This window comes from Ptychodera flava, chromosome 4, assembly GCF_041260155.1.
Source record: "Ptychodera flava strain L36383 chromosome 4, AS_Pfla_20210202, whole genome shotgun sequence".
Lineage (NCBI taxonomy): Eukaryota > Metazoa > Hemichordata > Enteropneusta > Ptychoderidae > Ptychodera > Ptychodera flava.
In genome coordinates, this window is record NC_091931.1 from 48,624,190 (window position 1) to 48,651,672 (window position 27,483).

General features: G+C 36.7%; 1 protein-coding gene across 4 annotated transcripts; it reads right to left on the reverse strand.

Moving 5' to 3' along the window:
* Nucleotides 1-823: 823 nt before the first annotated feature.
* On the reverse strand, nucleotides 824-27,245 carry LOC139132030 (ubinuclein-1-like). Of its 4 annotated transcripts, none has more exons than XM_070698401.1 (14): nucleotides 26,950-27,245; nucleotides 19,756-19,881; nucleotides 15,632-15,736; nucleotides 15,065-15,211; nucleotides 14,578-14,681; nucleotides 12,803-13,106; nucleotides 12,337-12,401; nucleotides 11,521-11,690; nucleotides 11,116-11,194; nucleotides 10,260-10,382; nucleotides 9,491-9,634; nucleotides 7,045-8,936; nucleotides 5,684-5,767; nucleotides 824-3,430 (listed from the first exon to the last, which is right to left on the reverse strand). In XM_070698401.1, the coding sequence occupies exons 1-14, from the start codon at nucleotides 27,112-27,114 to the stop codon at nucleotides 3,378-3,380; spliced, it is 3,561 nt and encodes a 1,186-aa protein (XP_070554502.1). In that variant the 5' UTR covers nucleotides 27,115-27,245; the 3' UTR covers nucleotides 824-3,377. The 4 variants fall into 4 exon arrangements, with proteins under 4 accessions (XP_070554502.1, XP_070554503.1, XP_070554504.1 ...); XM_070698402.1 differs by having other exon boundaries at nucleotides 11,125-11,194; nucleotides 26,950-27,226; XM_070698403.1 differs by lacking the exon at nucleotides 5,684-5,767.
* Between the last annotated feature and the right edge of the window lie 238 nt (nucleotides 27,246-27,483).

Consider the following 27,483-nt stretch of genomic DNA (forward strand, 5'->3'; position numbering starts at 1 on the left):
CTGAACATCACAATTTTGACAAGTTTACTTTCCTTTTCAAAAAAAGTTCTGAACATTGAGAGCAAATTCCTGCCTAGGTTCTTTGTGGAAATATGATAGTCTGAAAAAAATTACTGTTCATTTTTGGATAGTCGCAAAACACCTTCAGTTATTCTTTTGGCATCTCCTAGCATATTCTACAACTGCTAAAATTTTTTCTTCTCTAAAATAAGAATCTTTATACTTCTGAAGGTGTTTTGAAAAATATCTTTCAGTTGTCATAACTTGCTTCAACAAGAAAATTTTCTTGTTCCTTTTGGCAAGGTTTATACAAAACACTGCTGTCATGATTTTCAGTTTCTGATAAATTCACAAAACATTTTCATTAACTACTATTTCTGAATATACTTCGATATTGTGTATGAATTTCAAACTTAATTGCTACCTCAAAAGTTTGGAATAAGCCTGTCACGAGGGCAGACTTGGACGTCAACGAAGTAAATGGCAAATGAATTACACAAAGAGAGTGTTTGTCATCATTTTAACTTCTAGCGTATGACTTATGGTTTGGTGATTTTCATTGATAAAAGCTCATAGAGTATGTAGTAGACAAGGAGACAGCATAGCACTTGATAATATTTAAATACACTGATAACATTGGAATTGTGGAGTTTGGACCATCATCTGCAGGGAAATAATACCAATTGAACTACCATATGGGACCAGTAGGAAGAGCTGTATGTCATTGATGGGTATCCATTAAATATCAGTTCTGAAGGACACAGCTTCTCACACTTCAAATTATATGATCAACAAAATAACAAATCCACACAGTAAACCAGAATAGAAAAAACATGTTTCAGCTTTTATTAATTCCATTTTTAATTTTCAATCACACACAGAAAATGTCACTTAACAATTCTTCAATAGCAAATTGAACAGCTTCCTTCAACAATTTTGATAGGGGAGGGGGTTTGAGAGGGTGTCAAGAGTTGGGGAGAGTTCCATTTTTGCAAGATGTATGATCTATATTCCCCTTATTACATGTGAGATCAAGTTCAGTGTGCAGTCAAGTCATGTAGGTCCAATGACTTGGTATCTGAAGTAGAGTTGCTCTACTCTTGCATATCACTATTGGTTTACAAATGTATTCTGTTTATTTGTAATGTAGAATATTTATGTAACTGCTGTTCAAGTTCCATTACACTGTGAGGTCCTGGCTGTCACCTTGACATTTACATCTTTGACATATTTCTTCACTCTTCAAATCTTAAATTTTGCTGCCATTTTACTAGCATATCTTTATCTGTGCACTTGCCAAACTCATTGCTAAGGAAAACCCAATGTACTATCAGATCAAGGTCAGCGTCAATTTAGCACATGTTTGACTGACCTCACATAGAGTGTGTTTGTGATACATTGATGTCTAACATTAGGAGCAAAGGAATCCTTGCAATAGGGTTCATGTCAGAGGTCATGTGTCAACTCATTACGAACTGAACCCAACATTCTTTGCTGAGAACCAACTTTGCAATGGTAAAAATTTTCACAAGAAATCTTTGTTGAGTGAAAATTTGCCAATTGTAACATTGCAAAGCAGATGACAAAGAACGCTGACATCACAAAAGTTTGACAAATGTAAGTCCTACTAGCTTTGGTTCATTGTCAAGATGATACTTCAAGGTATGTGTAAACCTAATAAAATCATTTTTTCTAGGTATCTGAATAGCATTTACATGATTGTGACTGGGTGCCGAAGATTTTATAGAACTTCCAGTCATCACTGTGTCATCTGACAATTTCTGAACACTCTCAGATTACTGATCAACAGGTCATAGTCACCTTGCCCACAGTGCAATCAACCTTTCAACCCGGTCACCCTTGCTGTGTTACACTCTGACCACATCACAACCACTGAGAACAATAAGGTTGACACCAAACTGGCCTGAATTACTGGCTTGCCTGTTCAACCCCAATACCAAATAAACAGGTCTGCAATCACCATTGATAACACGGGGTTTGGGCCAAACCATGGCTGTGAAAGGGTTACAAAACTACCATTGAAAATACACAGGCTGGAGATGCTCAGAGAATAGACACGTAATACTTGAGGTCAAAAGTAAACTACAACTTCAATCATTTATAAAGCATCATTGATTTACTTTTATTTGGCAGCTGATTCAACTAATGATACAAATTGCAAAGTGATATTGAATCACAAAGATACTAATTCTGAGATAATTTTCCCCTTGCCATTAAATGTAACAGTCAGTAAATATTTTGATGAAAACACACTCAGGAATTATTGACAAGCACCCAGAGAATAACAAAGGTTCAATTTGATGTCAAGAGCCATAAAATTGATTGTATTTCAAGGAAAGTCAGAGCATACAGGTACTTTGAATACAATTAAAATCAAGGTTTCTACCTGACTGTAATCAGTGGTTGTGACAGCAGCTATGGGCAATGGGCAAGGTTACTGGTTGAAAAATGCAGGTTTGATTATGACCATTATCATGTGATGTTGATGAACCAATCAGGATGCAGGTTTGATTATAATGTAATGTTCATGGGCGAATCAGGAAACCTGTCACATATTCCATCTTTTCTTAAAATGGACCTCCACAGTAAGGTTAAAGTCACACAGATTCATAGCAGTATTTATTACTGCAATACTTGGTATAGTCACTTCAAAGATGATGTTGTTTCTGCACACATTTGGAAAATCTTTACTGATATCTGACCTATTTGAATGGTGTTGCATTTTTATTAGGTGGAGTTGATCAATGCAGAGAAATAATTCTTGTTAAATTACAGTACTGTACTATGAAAATATAACAAGCCTAAAATAAACGACCCGGAACACCATTGAATGCTATTTTGATCATGGCTTTGTACAGTTGTTTAACTATCTGCAGATTGTTCAACCCATTGCAAGCTTGATTCTGCAATGATGTTCAGCAAATATCATATTACACATATTTGGGAAACTGTTCTTGACTATGCCTAAACAAAGAAAACAAACGCATACATCTTGAAAAAAAACAAAGTTGTTGAAAGCAAGGTATTATATCGTATGTCCAATGGCTTGCATAGTCACTTTATACACCAACAATAAACCATTACCAAATTCTTCATCAAGTCATTTCAGATTCTTGACTCACGGATTGTAACAAATTATCTCATCCATCAAGATCTATCACTACAAATTTCTGGAAGCTTACACGTACTAAACATGGAAAATACACAGCAAAAATCAAACAAAATGTAATTCCACCTGTGATCTCTAAATTTATCTAGTTGTTTTCAAATAGATTTACACCTTGGAAAATACTCTTATTTACATCTTGGATACAGTGATGATGCAATACTGAGGCAGTGATTGCGGATACCGGTTGCTATGGATACTTCCGAGGCATCTTGGGAGTGCCTTCTCTGTTGTAGGGAGTCTCTGAAGATGGAAAGAAATTGAGACAAATTCTTGTCAGTCAACGGGGAAGAAAGTAAAGCACTGGAATATTGATGGACAAAGAGGACACAAAGTAACATGATAGGTGGTTCATTGAAAAGTGTGAAATGCCATCCACAAATTATACAATGATCAAAAATTGGGGTAAACTGTTTCACAGAGATGCCATAAATTGCCAAAAGCATAGTAACTGGGCAGGTAAGGTAAAGGGAGCATTCAGTAATTTTATATCAGACAGCGACTGAGATGTGAGAGAAAAGAATTGTAAACATTTTTTACACAAGATTTCTTTTGCAGAGCGGTTTCCTGTTTTGATAAAATGTGACATATTCATTGAAGGGGAACTTCAACTGACAGCATTTTTCTTCCATGTGATTGTGGATTATTTTCATTTCAGCAGTAGACTCTGAAGGTAGAGCTCTGACTCCTGTCTTCCATAAGAGATTGTTGTGTTTTATGGCACAATGCATTATGAGGATCAATAACCATGAGCGGAACTTTTGACATTCTTAAGTGGGATATACAAAAGTGGGATATACAACCTGATACTATGGCAAATGAACCACAGCTTGAGAGAGAAAAATTCAAATCCTGAACAAAAGCACACAGATGTGCTATGTGTACACACGATGATAGGATAGGCTTTCTTTGCATTGAATTATTGTTGGTAAGTACAGATGTTTGCAAATAGAAATGATTTGTTTTCATATCATCAGATCAATATCAAGATATTGTATACATTGAAGAGAGATGTGGTAAGTTAGCTATGCTAGCATTCAGTAGATGTTCTGTGGGTATTCCAGCACTCTGTAGGTTTCAGAAGCATTGCAAAATTGAACAACTGTTATAACGTCCATTTGGTAGTCCAAATATTGGCATCTGTAGCAAGTACAGCAAACACACGATTTAAACTTTATAGTAATATAGAGCTCTCGTAGCAAGTACAGCAAACACACGATTTAAACTTTATAGTAATATAGAGCTCTCTCTTCAAGTTATTTTACTTGAGACATCTCTCTTGAACAGTACACATTACCGTCACTGAAAACAATATGCTTGGAGAAAAAATATGGTGGTTAAACAGGGTAATTTCAGCAAATCAAAAAAAAAGCAAATGTTGAAACAAAGTGTGCCCGTGTGGAGTAATGTATCAAGATACAAATTGCAAATTACCCAGCAATTTGATTACACATTATGTTGGAGATATTTCAGAAAATATTAAGCCAACTGTATATAATTACTAATGCTCCCTTTTCTGTGTTTCAAAGATGGCATCTTCAGAGGTACACTGGCATACCTGTGTGGACAAATATCAAACTCTGGCTACGGTACCTCTCAGTACTGTAACACTACTAACACATTACATTTTAATGAACACTAGCCTACATTAAGTTTTCTGATGCAGAAACAAATACAAGTACAGCTGCAATCACATCTACGTGTAAGATAACTTTGGTAAGAACAGCAATGTAGTATTTTCATCACAAAACGGCAGTGTTCACCAGCTGTAAAATCAGTTTTTACCGTACAAACCTCATAACACTCCAACAAATACCTCCTACAGTTAAACAACACAGCTACAGCCATACTGTATGAGTCAATAAAATGCTTTGAGTGCAATTACTGAGCAACTACAAGCACGCTCCAGGAAGCAACCTTAAGAACTCTCCCAACAAGTCATGCACATTAAAGATATGTTGAAGTTTACGTTAATGTAATAATTCATCTTAGAAGAACCCTTATATGGAAGACTTATGTCAGAGTTAATAATCTTTTATGATTAATTGCTAGCATGTTACAATTACCATGAAGTGACACAAACTAAGGAAAGATTAATGATGTTTTTTTCTCAAAGATTTCATTTCACATCACTAGTGATTTTGAGACAAAGAACAGCTCAAGCTTCTCTACGGAATTTCTTGAAACTTTCTGGGTCAGAATAAAAAATAGGTAGATTTCATAAAGCTAATATTAAACATGCTTGAAACTAATGATTCCCAACCAAGAATTTGCATAAACTTTCAATATGACATGAATGTTACAGAATTTGTCAACTGGATACATGTTTTGCCTGTCCCTGTCTAGGATTCACCAATGGGGTGAGAATACCATGTGAGTGAACAGAAATAGAAGCCAGCCTTTGTCGATGTTTTTAAAAGTTACTGAAGTTAAAAAAAAGCAGCGAGAGCCATTGCAAACTAGGTGATGCGTATTTTTCTTTTTTTTTTTATTTACCTGTATAAGACTGGTGTTGGAATGATTGCACAGGAGGTAGTTGATGGTGTGGAGGACTGCTATGCATAGAGGTAAACATTGCACCTGCAAATACAGCGCATTAGAAGTCAGCTGTAGAAACACCTTACAATTTCTGCCACAAATACAACAAACAAATGAACCTTCGGTGCATACTTAAGATATATTTCATGGAATGTTTGATGACAAGTTGCCAAGTTTTTTTACTGTCATAAAATTCATGTGATTATTTGGTTTGAACAAACCTTAATTCAATGGTTTGACTAGTGACACAACAACTACCCCGACAACCTTTACCATGTTTTTTTATGTCATACACTCAACATCAAAAGTTAGTACTTGTGAGCTGTGACTGCAAATTTACTTTTGGCCAATATTAGTATTTTACCATGACATTCTTACTAAAGCATGTAATGCATAGAACCACATGCAGTTTTTTCCTCAATAAAAAAGTATATTTCTGGAAAAATCTACAGCTGTACTGTCTTCACAGCTTTATCAGGACCATTTCAAACCTCTTCAATCCAAACATCGCTTGATTTCAAAAAATCTATCAGCAACTTCTTGTCTACATTCAGATATGAAAATTTCTGCCAGGCTGCTGATAGTTGGAAAACAGAAATCACCTAGACACTTGGTCCAAGGTAGGATTTTCTGGACACGATATCAGATGAAAAGCTTACACACATTGAAATAATTTTAACCAGTCATTTTTGTTTCTGCCTGTTATGATTATTAAGTTATATTCTGAGTTGATGTTCTGAACATTTTAGAATTTACCAGTGTACTGCTTGAGGACAAAATATGGTTGGATACATATAGATACAGTGATACTCTCATGAATGGCAGCAAAGCCATCCACTGTGTAATTTTACAGACAGCACAGCTGTAAAGTTTTCCAGGTCTTGTTGCTGACGACATTTAAACGGAAAGTAACCTATTTATACAACATAGTTTGAGGGGGGAAATATATATCTTGAAGTGAAAACTGCAGAAGTGAAGAGCGTGAACAAGTATTCTCATGGTATCGAATTTCTGGCATATGATCCATGCCCTCAATTGAAGGCATACTAAAATATAAAACATTTAAATGACACTATTTGAAATTCTAAACGGCCTTCAATCTTGATGTCAATTAATATGGGAAATATGTTTGACTTCTGATTTTTTTCTCAAAAAAAAACACATTGTGAAAATTTTCATCTCTACAAGTTTCAAAAAGAACACACTACACATAGATGAGAAAGAATTGTAAGGCTTGACAGCTTGAAAATCTGTCTCCGAAGGTACCAGGTGCCATCTACCTCATGGTACCTACAGCTTTTATTGGTTGAAACCATTACCTTGTCCATGGCCATGACTAAAGGTGCCAGGTGCAGGGCCAGTGATGATTGCATCTCTTGAAAGTGGGTGATGTTTAGGCAAAGGAGAATCTCTTGTCATATCCACCAGAGTTATGCTCTGATATCCTGCCATGTTTGGATTCGTCACATTGCTTGCTCCGCCAAGCAATCCACTGTTACTGGACACAGTTCTCATTCCCTGCGCTGATGTTGTGGTGGCCACAACGGGAACCTGAGTTACCACCGACGATGTCTGCAGCAAGCGAGGAGACACATTTCTTGCCAACATTGATTCTCCGTACCCACTCGCTGAAGTCGGCAGCTGAGGGGACAGCTGTGGCGATAGGATCTTAGTCATTGGAGGCATACTGCTTGTCTTTGTGCTTTTCACTGGTTTACTAGCATATGTCGTTGTCGTAGTGTTCATGACATTACTGCTGTACAGCGCAGTGGTGGCAATTGGTGATTTGGAAACACTATATCCTGGATACACATGTGATTTGCTGCTACTGCTGCTGTTAGATTTTTCAATCATTGTGTTGTACATATTTCTGATTTCCTGAGATGAAGAGGGCGACGTTCTGTGTATGGCTGCCTTGCTGACCACTGGACTCGTTTTCTGCTCCTTGCTCTTGATGGGTGATGATCTACTTACGTTTTGGCTGAATGATGCCAGTATTGCCGTGGCAGAGTTACTGTGCAAGTCATCCTGTGTTACTATGGAGGGTCTCATCAAGTTGTGACTGTGACTCAATGTTAACTCGTTTGCCTGCTTAGAGGCTGCAAGTGTGGTTGACGAACTTGACACCAGTCTTGTTGAAGTTGTTGTAAATATCGTTCTGTTTACTTGAGTTGAGGGAATTGTCAATTTGGCCGGGACATGTATGGGTACGTTACTTTTGCTAGTAACTGTTCTCTGAACATCCGCTGCAGGCTTCAAAGACGCCGGTTCCAGATTTGGAGTCATCATCAAAGACGAGGAAACTTGCAGATCTACAGGTGATGCAATCAAAGTTTTTGCCTTTTTGATGTTTGGTTCCATGATGGAAAGTTTACCTTGTACAGGCTTTGTGAGAGCTTTACTGTCGTAATTTGAAACAGGGTTTTTACTCTGACTGGAGCTGGCTTTAGAGGTATTCTGCAGTGTTGATAGTGGGATGGGAGAGACTCTAACCTGGGGACTCATAATAGCCTTGTGAAGGTTCAATGGCAAAGGAGAGTCGTCCAGTCTGGTGATATTACCCAGTCCTTTCCATGCATTTAGATTTGGTTCCTTTTTAACTGCAGTGGTTGTGTTTGGCATGGAGGGAACAGCTGTCGTAGATGTGGAGCTAGTGGTAAATAGTGGGCTACTTGTCGATAAGTCAACAGTCGGTGATTTTGCACTGGCTGCGATGCTCTTTTCACGTTTCAAAAGTTCCTTTTTAAGCATAGCAGTGACACTTGACATTGGATTCTGACCTGTGGTAGGGGCCGGGGTTGGTTTCTCTTTCTTGAGAAGTTCGCTTTTCAAGATAGCTGAAATGCTACTCGGTGATGTTGCTGTCATAACGGGCAATTGTTTCTCCTTCTCTCTCTTGATTTGGAAAAGTTCATCGCTTTCTTGCGATTCTTCGGTGGTGCATGTTGATGGTGTTTTCTCAGCGTAATCTAGTAGAGTTGGAACAGATACATTGTTTTCCACTGGGGTTGCGTTACTGCTGTCTGCTGTGCTATCCCCTGTTTGTTTTTTCCCTGCAATTTGTTTCTTTGCTGTGGTGGTGCTGGTGATGGTGGCGGCAGCAGTGGAGATAGGAGTGGAGCTTGGCATTGCCGTGGTGAAAAACTTCTTCTGCTTGTTCGGTGCCAGAGTCATGTGACCATGCACTGAACGGCACTCTTTAAACAGCATTCTGTGTCAAAGATGAGAAAGACAAAAATTACATTGACAGTGAGTAGGGCAGTGTACATTGGGTTGATTCCCAAATGCACACACAAGCAATTATTGACATCTTTTCTTTCATTCAAGGAAAAAAATATGATCACTCATTAAAATTTAAGAACTTGCACTAAAGTTAAATAATGATTCAAGTACAACTAAAGACGCTATAAAGATGATTGTTAGTTATTACTTAGTAGACTGATACTGGTTTGTTCTCAGTAGGTGATAATTTACCGGACAACTCTTGGAAAGTAACATTAGCCTTTATCTTTTACAATATTAACAAAATTTTTCAATAAAGAAAGGAATTCTAGAAATTTCTTTGTGTCAACTCTCTATCAATGCATGCAATATGTAAAATTTTCTTGACTTGACAAGGGCTCTAATCAATATGTTTGTTAGTGGTCCATTACAGTTGTTCAGAAGAACACTATTGAATCTACCATGGAAACATTGCAAGATCCTTCATTCCTGCGACAGAAATCAGTGAAACAATTATGTGGGAATTTAAAGAACTAGCCTAACCTTGTTTGCATCCATCCCTGTGGCCACAATGGTTTGATTTCAGCGTCTAGAAACTGTTTGAGGTAGTCTTCAGCAGACTGTGATCGTGTCTTGGACATTTCATAGGTCTTCACTTTGATTGCCACCACGTCACACAGCAACTTCCTGAAATAGAGAAAGCAAACCAGCTTGTGTCAAAATGCAACCCTCTGCTAGTGATGCTGTCCAAATCAAAGGCAAAATCTACACCTGTGGTGGTACCACTTAATTTCTACACTACTTGTTGCCAAACCATACATATAGTGCTTTGGGCTTCACTCTAGCTATCTCCATGGTTTTGACCCCTTTGAAAGACATCTCCATGGTTTAAACCCCTTTGACACAAACATCCTTTTAGAAGAGATAGAGCTTTCTCAGAGTGATTTCAGTTACACATGGAGTATTACACCAAGTAGAAAACAAGAGATTGGTTTGTGGTTCTTGACATGTGACGAAAGTGATACAGTGATGCTAGTTTCTTTCTAGTGTTTAATTTCCCCAAACCACTTTGGTATGAGAATACTCACTGAGATATACAGTCTATGCCTTTGTAGACATTCATGTATTACTTGGGTTGTGCATTTGCTGTTTGTTTGGAAAAACTGTTGAAAAGGAACACAACCCATGATGTGGTCAGAGACAAGACAAAAATATACCTCTTTTTTGGCCTTACAGAAAGCATAGGCTCCTGAAATATTTATGACATAGCTTTCTTCAATAAAAGCAACTTAATCATTTTCATAAAATTCACCTGATTTCATCAGTCCATCTGAATTTTTTCCTTGGTGCCATATTTCTCTTTGTCTTTTCATCTTCTTCTTCATCACTTCCTGTTTTCATTGAATCTCCATCTTTCATCCTGTCCTCCATCATTCTGTGTTCAGCCGAGATGCAGACAGGGGGGAAAAAATCATCAATTACCTAGTGAATATTATCCTGTCACACTTTGCGATGTCACAGCCAAAATACTGACAGAAAAATCTACTCCCCTGAGAATTTCATTGTCACAGTTATCAAGGTCAAAGCCAAAAAACTAACAAGAAACATCACTTTCCCGAAACGACATCACTGTCACCCTTTCCAGTGTTTCCGTTACAGACAGTAAGCAGAGAAATGTTACCGAGCTTTCCCTTTGAATATCAATGCAATCATATTAGTGGACAGAAGAAATGTTACCGGGTTTCCAAAGTCATTTACAAATGTTCCCCAACACTGCTTTTCAATGTTACAGTCACACACTTCATAGCTGTCACAACATCACTGTCATGTACTTATCACTGACAATGCCTTTGTCAAACATTGTCATGTGACTGTCATTTGCACTGAGGATCAACGAAGTCACGGCAAATATACACATTCAATACTATCACACAAACCCTGCTATGTAGCTGCAGTACACTGACACAATGTGATAGACTAAAAGATTAGAAAATTCAGACTTTGCGAGATTTAAATGTTTGTACATTATGTGTAAACAATGACATGCAATGTTTAGCAAGCCAATAACTTTTAACATTCTTCCTTGTTAAATGTATCAATGTCACATGGCGTATCTAGACCAATCAAATGGCTAGATTTGATGAGCGGAGCAGGTATTATAATGTTACCTATCGTACTTGTTTTGGGCAGCTTGCTGGCATTCCTCCTGGTACCTGTCAAGTTGTTCTGGCATGATACGACCAACAGCTGTGCAGAAAACATGGACAGTTCACGTTACAGATCTGTTAAAAATGTCTGCCACAGTCTGGTATGGATTGGAAACACTTTCTAAAAGCCAAGTCAAAGCCACTGAGATGCTCAATTATACAGTGTGAATAATTGCTTGTGATATTTTGATATACCACTTTTATGAACAAAATCAACATTAGCTGCTTTTGCAGTTGTTGCCTTGTTGCAAATGAAATACAAAGAGAGTTTTTTGATCAACAAGACAAAATATTGTCCCTCAAAGGTCCATGAAAGCTAAATGCTACGGTGGTTGTGCTGCAAAATTCCTCACTAAAACTACATACCTTCCTTGAGTTTTTGCAAAGGTTCCTTGAGACGGCTGTCTTGCTCATTGAGTCGGAGCTTCTTGGCTCTTTTCAGCAGTGTCTCTTTTGAACAAGGCAAATGTGACGCCAAGTGGCCATAAATGGAAGATCTCACTCCACATGACAATTCTCTTGATTGCCTTTCAATGCTGTTGACAGACCAATAAAAGGATGGGTGACATAGGGGTACCACTTTGCAGTAAGTCTTCCCTGATTGGTGGGTAATACAAGCTCCTTCAAGTTTGCAGTGAAATGCAATTCTGTCTTTCTTGTGAATCTTTAACCCTTTCACCACCATGGTTTGAGCCAATTCCATAATTTTCTAGGGTCAACTTGGACCTCCAGAGACGGAAATGGCGTTAAAGCTAACACCTTGCAGAGGAATTTAGTTGAAAATAGCCAAGTACAGTAATGATGTTTTTCTTGAACTTTTGTTTAACTGATGTGTCATTCATTCAATGCTATTCAGAGTTTCTTAGTTTCAATATCCACCAGGTAAATCAATGCTACACCAAATACAATTAAGCTGTTTTAACTTGAATTTGAAATATTTTTAAAAAGGGATACTTGGCACAGACAAGTGTGCCACAAGATCCAACTGGTTGGAAGCAGATTGGTAAGGCAGACTGTGGTGTTTCAGAGAAAATCAAAGATTATTGGATACACCTCTGACAACTACCTACTACCTGGTACTTTGCTAGCAATTAATGTGAAATACTGTCAGTGTCCACTTATCTTTGCCCTTGCTGTACTTCTAATCAATGTTACTGATAATCAGAGAGTGGTTTTACTTACTGTAATAGGGTCTTGTTGATGTCTGCTGTGAAAAACTTGCATTTCCCATCTGCTGACATGGCGGCCTGGCATTCAAATCAGAAAATATATCATCATTGAAAGTAAGATGATGCTGCATGACTCGGACAGTATCTGGTACATCTTCAGTGTTCAGCTTGCTTCATGGATTAAAAGCAGTACCACAAAGAATTGACCTCGGTGAAAACAGGTCTGTATCCCGGTAAATTTTTACAGAGGTTCCCTGGTTATGTTACTAGGGATCCCTGTTAAACCAATGCGATCCAATTCAGGAACAAAAGCAATGGTGAAGGTGTTCAAAAACCACTTATCAGCATAACCAAACCAGAACAACACACTGTGACAATCGTCATGTTTTTTTCAATGGCAAACACATTACCTAACATAATAGATAGCTAGTTCTGTTAAACATAATAATAGCGAACTAAAGATTGCACCATCAACTCACCGATTTCATTTTATCGATATTTCTCTCCAAGTCAGCTGACAGGTTGGTTGGCAGTTTAGGAACAGCATCAGAAACCTCACTGTTGGTGTTGCCTTCACTATCGCTACCCCCTGTGGTATTTGGTTCAGATGTGTTGGCCACAGCGAAAGCTTCATGCACCACGGCGTTGATGCTATCCAAGATGTTTTTACTCATGTTGTCACTGGATTCCTGCTCACCATCACTAACTGAAGTTTTCACAGCTGTTGGTTTCTGTCTCTGTAAAAGTTCAGCCACTGTTGGAGTGGATTTCTTCACTTTAGCCCTGAAGAAAATCAGCGATAACAGAGACAAAATTTCAACACCAACATTCAGATTTTATCAGAGAATACTGATGAGAGGCATGCCACAGTGACAGGTCACAAACTGTATTTACTCCAATTTTACAAACTGGAACTTTCATCCGTAATGTTAAAACAATTAGGCAGCATTTGTGAAGTACTAGCTCCATTCAAAGGGCACTTCAGTTTGTAGGCAAGACCACTCATTAGTGTTTTTTGTCCGTACCTTAATGAACTTTATCAGCGTTACGTTTTCAAATCACATTACTGGAGTTCTCCTAGCTTGTATATGATCCATGCAATTGTGTTTGGGAACGTTAGAACTGGTACGGGTTCAAAATCTAGTACATAAGTTTCTAAATTTTGGTAAAATCACAGTAAATCATCATATGCCAAGTATGTGTGTTTGTGAGTTGTGTACCATTCTACCAAATATGAACGTCATGTCCCATCAGTTTACCTCAGTATCTATGCCACACAGGAGATTAGTGCATGTATCCAGTTGAAAATGTATGCATTAAAGAGCACATGTATATATTCAAGAGACACAAGACAAAGTTTGAAGTAGTATCATCCACTGGAACAAAAGAGTTCAGAGTCCTTGGATCAAAGAGGTACAAAGCCATCATACATATGTGGAAGTTACCCTTTACAATACTACACAACACTGGACTTATCGATTACAAAATGACTGGTTAATTTGTTTTCTAACATCAAGGAAAAGTTGGACAAAGCTAGGCCGATGATAATCAACAATGCAATCAGAACACTTCCTTTCTCTTTCCTAATAGCATGGAGCAGAATGTGGGATGACTGAATTAAATATATGAACTGTAGAACTGGTAGTTAAGCTTTACAAGTCAGAGAGAATTTAGTCAAAAATTGCTGCTGAAGTTTTAGAACTCCAATAAAACTTAACAATGATAAATACTCCCGAAAAAGTTGCCTTTCTTGTTATGGCATTCGTATTGATTGTTCTTAACTTGTGTTGAGCACATGGCTAGTCACATTCACTCAAAACAGGTCACGCAAAGCAGTGTCTCCTAGCAATCCAATATTTTGAAGCGCCCTCTAGTGGCAATGTACTAACCACAATGCACTGTGGGTAACTTGACCCCCTGAGCATGGCTTCCACAAGGGAAAGCCTTGAGCCAATCAACAGGGAAGGCAGAATAGAAAAAAACACTTCAATGGTTGCTCTCTGAAGAGATGACTTTAAAGACCGTATTGAATTAGTTAAACTACTGCACAGAATATCATTACAGATATACAGAAATGAAAGCAAAACACATGATATAACCACAACTTTAATGTGTTAAATGTGCAATTGGTAAATATGATATAATTGACGTGTATCAAAATTCTCGATGTGTAAAGATAATGCATTAAAAGTTGGATAACACAGATTATGAAGATAACGAATGTTACGTGTCTTTATGTTAAGTTGTGACTCACCCATTTCTTTGGAGCTGTTTCCTTGGCTTTTTGAAAGGAGATGAAGAATCCTTCAGCTTCCTTTTCTTTTCTTTCTCAATGCCATCCAAAGATTTCCTCTTTTTCTAAAAGGAAAGTAACAATTTAAAGATGAGTAAATAGTAAAGAAATCATGTACAGGTACATGCAACAACTCAATTTCTCATTTTCAGCAAAATTAAAAAGCTCAATCAAACACATATTACTGTGATAAAGCTAGGGTACACTATGCTACAGGTGTGATTATTTCTACTGGTGTGGTTGAGCATTGGTTAATTAGCTGTAGTAGAGAAGATGAATGTCAAAAACAGTTTCATCATCGCCTTGGCATGGTAGGACATTTTATTGGACACCAGATTATATCTTGCCATTAGGTACCTCTAGGTGTAAATGAAAGCTGGAGTTACAACAAATGTGAGGTCAGAGTTGATGCACATCCCAGACACGTCAAACAAAAACTGAGATTTACCTTCAAACTTTTCTTTTTCTTATTAGGATCCTGGAAGTCAGCGTCACTGTCATCTGAGCTAGATATTGGTCGGAATTCTAGATCACCTGAGTTGATGTAGAAACCACCTAACTGGGTGGTAAGTTCAGCAGGCACTAGTTCATCATACTGTAGTTGAAGGGTGAAAAAAAGAAACATTAGCCTGTCCATTATCATGGTTTGCACACTATTATTTTACTGTGACAAATGCAGATCCATGTTTTGGGATGTGTGGTTTGAAATAACAAACAATATACAGCCGAATACACCTCTGAATTGAAAGCACATTTTGAATACAGACATTTGCAGTATTCCCTGAAGCTTGATACATATATTTGGAAGGAAGGTGGTGTCAGGCTTCATAACAATATCAAACTGTAACAGTTTTGTTATCCTATCCTAACCAGATAACCTCTGGCAGCTGTTACCTACCGATTAAGCAGTCACAGCTTTGCCATTCTCATGGAACATACATATAATTGTGACAGTCTATGTACGTGACATGATCTCAGAGGTAGCCTTGATGCAAATCTGAATATTAGTACTTACAGCTTGTGAATTATCTACAAATGGATCTGTCTCATCATATCCCCATGATGCATCAATTAGATCTTCAATTCTGTCTCTTTTCCTCTTCTTTCCTGGTTTAGGACCCTGAAAATGGCAATGAATATGGGTAATGTTGTTGTTATGCCAATTCAGTGATACTTTCACTGGGCCTGACAAAGTCCTTACAATGGCTTTTGATACACTTTGCATTTGGCCCGACTTGCTAGTCACCAAAATGAAGTTAAACCCTTACTGACTTATTGTGTTTACCTTGACGTTGTCAAATCTTGTTTGCCGCATTTTACTGGTTACATCTTGGTTATAGTATATCGTTTTGGACACCACAATAAAACAATAAAAAAAATTCCACTGTCTTCTCATATTCTGTACTATTTGCTTTCCTATTAAAAGACTTGGTACACTAGCGACTGTAATCCGCTTTGTATCATCCAGAGCAAAACCACTGCCTGTACATATTGGTCAACAGGTCAAAGTATCATAGGCTGGTGTGACATAGGAATTCCAATATTGTTTTGTCACATGAAGCAGCCAATATTTGCAAAGACCCAAGTTAAGTGTACAGAAAGTTTCTTTACAGTTCATGGGTTACGCATAGATTAAACTTTTGACCCAGTTGCGAGAGTGCAGTATTTCTGAAATATTTCATGATCTGTAATTTACAACCTTGGATATCACATTAATAGGGGTATATGTAACTTGAAATGAATATTGCACTTATCACTATTTTCCAGTAGAAGCCTACATTGGGATACAAAGATAGTTCGTTTTCCAATGTCTAGAGGTCATATTGTCCCAGCCATCCCTATTAGAGCTTGCAGTGTCCATGCATCAGCAGGGCAGGGCTAATCAAATTCAGAGGTCAGAGGTTAAAGGTCAAGAGCCTTCATTTTGCTTTAATTGATGTATGAATACTAATGGTCATGTACAGGTATGATAAAGTGTATTCAGGAGTAAGATTGTAGGATCATTGGACTTGTGTTGATATGAGCCTTTGAAGTGCAACATGTTAAGGGGAAGGGGTTGTCCAATCTCTGGCTGTGTGACTTTCTTAAACTGATAAACATTGCCTCTAACCGGCAATGTGCAATGCATGTCATGCAAATGTGAAAAAAATTCAGCATTTTGGCGCATGTTCATAGTTCAACAGTTTTGTAGCTTTCCAATCACTGCAAGACTTTGCCAAATCCCTTTGTTTATATGAAGATGCTTTGGCTGCGGTTACCAGTTTCAGTTATGATTTTATATTTTGGATATGCACAAAGGATGTTGGGATATGTTGTGTGTATAGCAACAAATCCGTAGTATGGATAATATACGTGCAGCCACAGAAAGGACAACCCCCTTACTTTAAATTGATTTTTTTTTCCAATATGCAACATTTGATTGATTTTCTCACCCCACTCACACTGGAGTACAACCTAAAACTTCTCTTAAGTTCAAGTGCCTGCTCCTTTGTTCAGTTGCTATTACATGCAACTGTTGTGTTCACAAGGTTTAAATATAACCAACCCGTTCCACAAAGAACACTGACACGTTTCATCACACTGAAAAACTATGTTAAAGCCTGGACTAACATTTATCTTGCACATTGATACATCATACAGTGTGCAGACCTAGTACATTGTAAAAGGAACTTCACACTTGAAATAATGATATTCTCTATGCCATGGTTCTAAAATCATGAAGAGTCAAAACAAAATGAAATAGATGTCACCGGTTAGACTAGCCCTCAGACTGGGCAGTCGCTTGGCTTTTCTTGGCAGCAGTTACTGGCTGTAGGCCAACGTATTCACGCCATGATCAACACAACAACCTCCCAATTTATTGTTTTGATATTTATATGTCCATAGACTTTCAGCACATCTAATCACCAGTGTGTCAATTTACTATCGATACAAATGGGCTTGTATGGTACTGAGAGGTCAAACTGTATTACAAATTACAAGGCAGATTAGCTATATCCAGCTTTTTAACTAAGTATCGTAACTTTAAGCCACAACATATATAGTTTTGCATGTAAGAAAACATTGCTGATGAAATGCTCTCTCTGTTTAAATGGGTTAAAACCCAGAATTCTAACAGACAATGGTACAAACAAAACCTCATGCACAAACACACATAGAAATATGTGCATTTCCATACATATGAATTTGTTTGTAACACCATCACATGATCTCTACGGTGTATTGAGTATGGAGTAATCACACATTCTTTTTATTCCAGAGAAGAACCATTGTGGAGTTCTGAATACAAATATTTATGAAAGGCGCTGAGTGCATAAAAGAATGCTTTTGATTTTGACTTATAAATCATGATTCACAATCAGGAATGACTGAGCTAACAATGGTGTGACACAATAATGACAGACTTGCATCAACGTGTGCACTGATCAGCGCCCTACACTACACTATGTAGCTACGGTATCTATGCAAGATACTTCATATTGCTAGGTTTTCACAACCATTACTTTCATTACGTGTGACATCTAGTCATGTACACTATCATTTCATGAAAAATTTTCTCATAATTTTTCATGTAATTCTGGCAGTAGAAACAGAAAATTCATTTCAAAAGCAGAACAACAATGCAGGAAAATACAGCAAACCTTACAAGTCAAAGGAGATTTCAAGTACACTTTTCACTTGCCAGAGAGAGGTAGGAAGCATTGATTTAAATCTCCAAGTGAAATTAATTGTAAGTCATTTATTATATGCAACAAAGTCTGATTACGCAATGATCAGTATCCGTGAAAAGACTCATATTATGTAGCGGCCATTATATGCTGATGATGTACAGCATGCTTGAAAGGTTATATCTGATTGGTCGATTGCCATTACGGTATTCACAGCAACTTTGGGAGTCTTTTTTGTATCATTTTATGGTAAGATTCAGCCACCCAATTGGATATCAGCTTCCGAGACGCTGCACATCAGCCCAATATATATGTAGTGGCCAAACTGTAACGATGCAAGAAATTCATTCTACTTGCTAGCCATAAACATGTTGCATTTGAATGTACTACAGCATTCACAACTGTCTCTGCTCCTTATTTATTTAAAGTGGTAAGATAAGGTGATACTCACATTTTCCTCTGCTAGCATTTCCCCCAAAAAATTTGATTTCAATTTTTGCAAGTAATAAATTTCTGTGCCCACTACATGTAACAGGTTATCTACCATGGTGTACAACACATAAAGTGATTTTGGCAGCGTATTTGCATAAAAATATTGTCTTCTAGAATCAAAGGAATTCACAATACATCAGAAATGAAATTATAATTGGCTGTCATGATATCGGAGCAACAAGATTTTGTTCAAGAAAAAGGCTTCCACAATTTTTTCTTTGAATGTACTATTTCACACAAAAAACTGTGAATGCCTATAGAGTTGACATTTCTTTCTGGTTGCAGAAAAGAGAGTGAAAAGGTACATGTTTTGTAGCACACATACATTTACGATAAGATGAAGCCATAGAAAATACCATTCTGCAATGTCAAATGGCTCATATTTCAGTGCCTGCATATCTTCTATCAAAGATGAAGCATTATACAACTCTGCTGCAATGAATTGAATAACCCAAGGACAATACAATGCAAATTTTCTGTCAATAAGATTACAGAAAACCATTTGAAATAACATAAATGCTTTGTTTTTGGAAAGTGAAAAGGTTTTCCATGGAGCAGCGTATTCTAATGTAATTTACAAGATTGTCACTGTCTGTAACACAATGGAATGAGGCCTTGTCCTGTTATTGATGTAAATTATGGTAATTTTCTGCGCATGTATAAAATCTCAGGCCATTTTGCAAAAATAAGGTCACTATATAGATATATGGTGTACATGTAAACTTCCTCTCCAGTCACTACGTGCACTGCTACATGTATCTGCACATCTTCAAATTTGTGAACAGAAAATCATGAAGTAACAAAGCAATTCAAGCCTTTGGCTAGCTGGCAGCTTGGATTGTTGACTGCTATTCAATTGAAGTTTCCTGGTTATTAATCATCCAGTGTACTGCACTACTTGAAAGCTGAAATACAGAAGTTAAGATGATAAGGAGTTTCCTTTCATTGAGACGGGTCAAGAGTTGCCAGATATACTTACATATTTGGCTTCAAATCTTTTAGCAAGTTCTTGAATTCCATTCATATCATTTTCATCAAGATCATTGAAAGGATTTGCTGAGTTCGGTGCTCCAGATTTATCTCCTTTGGACTTTTTCCTTTCACCCTGGGAGAAAATAAGATGATATTCAAATCAGAAACCTTGAGGAATTACAATCAAAGATGTGGTTTGCTCATTTTCTATCAACACATACATAACTTGATAAAGCAAAACAGACAGGCAACCTAGTAGTACATGTATACTACATGTAAAGAAATCTGAGATTGCAGAAATGTATATATTGTTTACAAATCATTTATACTTTCTACTCTTTGACAAACAAACTAGGTTTTGATCTTTAGTTTAAATTAACAGTCCAGGAAGAAAATATTGTAAATAATTTTATGGCAGCATAAACTGCATACCAGATATTATTTTAAACCTGTGCCTGTAGCCTATGGAGTTTTGTTGTACAGTAAGTTTCGGTATTAGAGGACGCGGAGTCAAGTGAGTACAATAACTTTGGGTGTTATTGGACGCTACATGACCTTTGACCTCATAACACCTTTATGTCAACAAGGGAAAAACAAGAGATCTTACATTTTTTACATGTACAAAAAACATTCTGTGAAACATTCAGTAATTCACACAGTATATAATGGTTATTCAGAAACATGTCAATTTGAGTGAAAATATGCTTCTGACCTACAATTTCTATCACATGCCCTGCGCTGCGCGAGTTAAAATGTGCGCTTGGCAGATGCGCTTAACACATTCCCAGTCTGCTTGCCATCGCTCAGTGTAGTGCACGGCAGACATCCTAAAATGCCTCAATTTTGACTTTTTTCTGGTAAAATAGGGCTAAAAAGGCATATGATAATAATATTCACAAAATACCAGGATTTTATGTCCTCGCTCATTGTATGCTTCAGTATTGTCCTCGACGCTATGCATCCAGACAATACCGCTGCTGCAAAATGTACTCAGACATAAATCCCGGTATTTTATGAATAACTTTATATTATGGGTACATACATGTAGGTACCTGAAGAAGGGAAAGATTTTTTTGAACAAAGCACACTTTGGTGGTACTGTGGGCACTGTATCTACAGGTAAAATGTACGATGAACAGAGTGTTTTTGTATTCAGCAGAAAGTGATAAATGATGGCTGGTGTTAATGCTGTTACATATGTATGTCTTCAAAAGAAGCAATCAATAGATACATACATAATTATGCAGTTAGCTTTTTTGGCCCATCACAATAAATGATGGATTGAGAGAAGTCATTGATAGGAAGAGCGTTGTAAACTTTACAATGTAGATCTCATGACATCGTTATTTCCTCGCAAATTTGATGACTTCATTCCTATTTAAACGCGAAAACAAAAACCAGTTGTGACATCTCCGTAATCCTCTTACATTCAATTTCACAAAAAGTGATCCAGTCCTTTGGGATTCTATGTGACCTTTGACCTCAGCAGGCAGTATTTAGGTAGGTGATTGACAGAGTATATTACAGGGGAATGAGACTGGCATAACATTTCATCAAATTCTAGTTGCTAGTATGATTAATGAGAGTAAACTCTAACACTGATGGTCCAATCGATCAACGACTTGTATTGAAATTGCCATGATTGATACAGTGCTGGAATGCATGAAAAATAACAAGCAATCATTCTGTAAATTGCATGTTCACCTGATAAGTAAAAACCATGCATGCAACAAATAGAAATATTAACCTCCTAGGAATGAATTTTAGTGTGTAGATAGGAAAAAGTACACCATCCCTTACACACTGTCTGTAAAAACTATGACATTTTAGCCCTCAATAAAGCATCTTTATTACTTAAAACTATTGGAGCACAAGGGGTAATACATAATTTGTACTTTTCTTTGCATAATACTAAACTGAAACAAGGTCTACTTGTCTTGTGAAATTTATAAATTATATGTCATCAGTGTGGGTGCTAATTGCATTACCTTTGCATAAATATTTCATCATGTCACATTGAACTTCACATTTACCCTTTTCGTCTCGTTATTTACACGGCCAGCAGCTATAACCTTTGATGATTTTTTTCACCTTTTTTTGTTTCTGATGTCCAGTACAGTTTCTGTTCTCTTCTGCTGAAAGCATTGAGAGATACATACAGCTATGCTTGAAAATAAACTGCATTGATCTTATTGACAAGTGCATTCTGGTCTTGGTTAGAATTCATATGCAAATAATAACAGAGTAAGGATAAAAACTGTGTTGATAAATTAAAAAGTGTTTTACTTTGGGGAGTAGAACAAGAACTAGCAATTCACATACAAAACAAAAACTATCAAAGGTTGCAGCTAGTGTCGGGTACCATTATGATCAGTAAAGCCACAGCCTTAGTTTCATTAATTAATTGAAATTTGCATCTGATTTATTTCACTCGGCATGCCAGTTCAAAAAGAAATGATAAATATGATGGAATATTTATACATAATCATCCTAACCCAACAATGCCACATATGTTACATCTAACCTGTATCATTTGACTTTTGTCATTTGCATATTATTTTTCGCTGGATCACGATTATTACAGTAGCTAGGCATCAGTCCAACTTTTCCTTTCTTAAAACACATAATTATTCAACATAACTTGATATACTGTATATGAAATACAAACTGTAGATAAATGTAGTACTCCCTTCATCTCTGAGAAAACCAGATTTTCTTGAATATCATTCAACTCTGTGATTTGCACGATAACTGACTAATAATGAGTATTGGCACTTGCATGGTCACCATCTAAAAGCAGATTGTTGAAACTGTTCGCAGTTACCAATGTAAACTTATTGACTCTGAATTTAATTGAGCCTTTTTGAGATTAGATGACAACAATGACGCCATTGCTAGTGACACTGATGCATTTGAAGCACACGTCACTCTGAATATATCACTCTTTAGAATTATTCAATGTGCTTTTTGAAAAGTGAATTGGTTGCCTTTGTGTGCATTATGCAAACATTACTGTTGACACCGGTAATTACACACTACTGCTGCAATTTAGAACATGTCACTTCACACACCAGTTATAATACAAATAGACTAAAAGTTGTCCTTGTGAACTGAAAAAAGAAAAAGCGCAGGAAAACTGTAGCTATGCCGTTCAGTGAAAATAAGTACATACTGGCAAGGATGAGGATCATGTCATTTTCATTCACTGCTATTTACAAACAAAAATATCGAAACTAAAAATAGCAACTCCTGAAAAAAATGCTAATTATAAAATATATGATATTATCCCATTGATCTGAAACTGGAGGACATATTCCAAATGATTGTTTATCAGAAAACCAGAGCAAAAGTTGGCATACAATATATCCTTGAAGTTACAAATTTTGTAACCTTACATTTATTATGTATTCCAGTGCCTTGGAACAGATTCAGTTTCTTATTTCTGTCTACATAATTCTTATTTCACTATTGTTGATGAATTACCGCTGCAAGGCTGTGCATATTCTACAGTTCAAAGTTGCACAGAAGTACAAGTATGCCATCAATACTTTTCATTTGTTACATACACCTGCAACTATGAAACTACACAGCTTAAGAGGTGGAAACATCAATGTGCTGATTTTATGCTTTCTCACCAGTTGAAATAAATTTTTTTGTCAACATGCAAAGACGTGCATGTCAGGTTGTACATCAGCATGTATCAGCTTCCCAATATGGAAACAGTATCTTGATTGTACATGTAGTTCATCAATAATATCATATTCCAAGTCATCTCTCCCCATCATTTGAGGAAATTGCATTTTCGTTCCATATAGCTGTGTTGGTGGTCTTCTTTTTGTTTTGTCATCTTTATATCAGAGTTTAATTGCAGAGCCACACGTAACATAATTCATATGTATCCAAATTTCAGACTTCATGCTGTCAGTAAATTTGTTAAACATTCAGCAATTCATTTCCGAAATGACAATCTTCAAAGTCAAAATGACTCAAAGCAGAATGCAATACTGCATATTAAATTAAAGATCAAGTATAACATGTATGTAATCTGATCACCTGTTATCAAACATGTTCTTGTCAGATTACAGGTAAAAAAGTTTACAAGTACAGTAACAGGACTCGAAATACTTGACAGCTTACTGCACTATGCACGTCCATATTACCTTGTGCAGGTAGATTGACAGACAAATGCCCACATATATATTCTGATCTCTGAAGGATTGGAAGCAGAACTACAGAATACAATTTGCAAGGAAAATCGCTACAGTGAAGTGTAAATGCAAGCTGTATGTTTCCTGATAAATTCATTCACCAAACCAATGATTGAATGTTCGATCACATGAATTTTGGTTTATGTCTGATAGGTGTGTCAGTCTGGACATAGTCATTATCAGATTAAAGGGCATGATTATCACTTGATTCAAATTGATAGTACACTGATCTATAAGACACACTATTTAACATGAAAATAAAAGAAGACCCATTCTGTAAACAATATAAGTTATATGCTCAGGATCAATTGATGTAAATAAAATTCTTTGAGGAAGCAACTGTGTTTCAAAAGCAGTGCCATTTCATTGTTTACCAGTTTGTAGGACTTTTTCTTACAAAATTTTACTGTAACTGCTTCGCTTTCCCTTTTGAACTTTTTCAACCCTTTTCCTGCCAAGTCCATATTTCACCACCAGGTCAAGATGGTTAAAATTAATGAAACACAACGTATTCCATATGACATAATACTGTACGTTTGAAGGCTGTTGATAACATAATACTGTATAGTTGATTTTTTTTGGACAAAAGATGTATAACATACCAAGACAAGTGGGTGAAAATACGTCATGTTTTGGCTCAATACTGCTTTTTACTGACTTAGCTGATGGGGAAGTGATACAGTTATTACTGTCTGGCAAGAACTGTCGATCTCGATCTAGAGTGCAAATCGCAGTGATGTGATCATAAGTTGATAGAGACACTCTGAGATTATTCTCAAAAACAATAATAGAGCTATGAATTTCTGTGATACTTGTTTAGGGTATATAAACTCTAATACAATTCATGACTCAGTGGGTTTAAGTTTGTTCATAATAAATCTGATTTTATGAATGTCAATAACAAATTACTGAAAGTGAATAAATATTTGTTACCTGAATAATAATATTGTACATTATTTAAATTTATCCATGTTATTCAACCTCCATGAGTGACCTTTGACCCCTCCACCCATCTGAGGAAAGTCCAACATTTCCATACAAAATATCAAAATAAGCAGCCTTATACATTGCACATACTCATGATTATTCAATGTTTACATGATTTGGCATAACACAGAGGGGACAGTGTTGGATGAAAAAAATACGCTGTCCAAGTGCTCATGTTATAGTAACTTCAGTTTTGCTTTTTGAACTTCTGTCTTTCACTTTATAATTTTAATTTAATTTAAATTAAATTTCTTGGTGATTGTGCCTTTTGAGATTATTTCTCAGTCGTGCAATAAATGGCTGCTGCAACACGGAAAAAGTGCTATAGCCCTGTTTGCGATTACAGGTTTGTCACTAAAATATGGTTGCAAGCAACATCGGACAATGCTGCTTGAATTATGGACAAATTTTGCCAGCATTGCATGTGGTTGATGTAATTTGTATTCTAGCTGCTAATAAGTCTCTTGTAACAATGGCCATTGCCTACTTAGCAGTATTTTCATCATTCTCAGTAATTTTTGAAAGTTTACTTTAAAAATGCAGACAAATATTTTTTTTTAAATTTTAATGAGAATAGCCCTATATTTGCAATCATCAATTTAGGAACAGCCTTTTGATAGCTATTACATTTCTTTTAAATTTATGATTAAGTTTTTATAAAATGTACCTTATTCACTGTATACCAAGAGTGATTTACATGTAATTACAAATAAAAAGGCTTTCAGTTGCCATAGAGATGCAAATGACACTGTCAGGTGACAATAACACAAACCAGTGACTCTCTAATGGTGATTCCCAACTTATGTGAATTCGTATCACCTTTAAAAAGTTTAAATTCCAAGCAAACATCATGATTTGTCAAACTAGTGATTACATAATGGCACAGTAAAACAAATGATAAAATTTAACAAGAAGCAACAAAATCTCAACATCACTCTTTCAAAAGTGTAACAAGTCCATTTGGACCTCTCAAATTGTTAAAACTCATTCTCCAAAACTTTTGTTTTTCACTTTATAATTTTAATCAAGATTCTGTTAATTACTGTTTTATTCAGTTTGTTCACCTTGTTCATTTGTTGATACAGTTGTTTGTATCTCAAATATGTTCTCATCAAGTGACAGGTTGGTTCGTATTACATAAAATCACTTTCAGGCGTAACTAATGAAAATAATTTGGCATTTAACCTAAAAAAATGTCATTCAACCTCTGCCATGCAGGCTTACAAATTACAATTATTTTTAAGATTTCTTGATACATGATTGAACAAGTTTTCCAAAATTATACAAAAATAATTTTGAAAAAATACGTAGAACATTGTTGCTATTGTCGACAAAATTTCGATTTACTTTTGCATTACTTAAAAAAATAAATATATAATTTACTTTCGGCAAAAAAATTAACGCACGCGTACGCGCTAACCGGACCAGTAACCGTAATGTTGATCGCCCGAGTCGCATGCGACTTTCGCGCCAACGCTGGAAACATTGCTATTTCTACAAGCCAAACAAAAGCGCCACCGAAGTCTATTTACGCGACAAACTTAACACTATTAAAATCCATAGAAAAGATCCACGCTTTTCCGTGCGCCAAGGCCACTTTCTTTAATTATTTTCCTCTTTTGAGCGCAGTTTCATTCAAGTTAGCCTGAAAGTTGTCCACTCAGAAAAGTAAGCTCTGCCCGAATAAATTCAATATGGCGTCCACAGTTGCAGGCAGATTAAGAAGTGTATTTGCACACGAAACCTTCACAAACAATACATGATTTAGAATCCACTATATCGCGCTGAAAATAGCCTACATTTGACACTAGAATAACTACAAATTTTAACGCATTTTACCCACTATCATCAGTCATCGGAACACTTCACAATAGACACAGTATGACATTCCAAAACGCCGTCTAAAATAAAGCGGATAAATGGGGGAATATCGGCCTATAAACCAGTGAAAAAATGCGCTTTTTTTCTCGATGCGTGTTTAATGAATTTTCGGCGTGAAGTCTTACCAGGGCGTTTTTCACCAACTCGCCATATGAGAACTCGGGACAGGTTTTCTCGGTCGAGTCCGTCAAAGTTAGTGAAAAACGAAGCGTTGGGTCAACCTTCTTCGTCTTTTCTTTGTTGTCGGTTGGTTCGGCGGAAACTGGAATTATCCTCCGTGGTTCAGCCATGGTTGATTTCCGACGTGTCGTCCCGGTTTTTACGTTTTACCGTAGTATTTCACATACAGTCATGTAGCTGTAAAAACAGCCGCCATTTTGACCTTACCATCGAACGTTACGCATGCGCACTGACGTTACGGAAATATCGCTGAAGTTTGAGCAAGTAGTCACGGACATTGACAGAGCGGCGCGGAATGACCTTGGGGCGCCGGGCGCTATATGCCAGTTTTGTCTGCCCAAAGTCGATAACGGAATAAAAATCGACCATTTCTTTTTCAATTATAAGCGTTATCTATTGATTCGCCATTTGACATATGACACATAGTTTTGAGACATTTTTGATTCCTTGACTATGTTGTGAAAATATTATGCGAGTTC

Excerpts from the sequence above, each read along its gene's own strand:
- LOC139132030 (XM_070698401.1), bottom strand. The coding sequence starts at position 27,114 with ATGGCTGAACCACGGAGGATAATTCCAGTTTCCGCCGAACCAACCGAC. Across the intron at positions 13,107-14,577 it reads AAACAGCTCCAAAGAAATGG|GGCTAAAGTGAAGAAATCCA; the intron begins GTGAGTCACAAC and ends GATTTTCTTCAG. Across the intron at positions 11,691-12,336 it reads ATCAACAAGACCCTATTACA|CATTGAAAGGCAATCAAGAG; the intron begins GTAAGTAAAACC and ends GTCTGTCAACAG.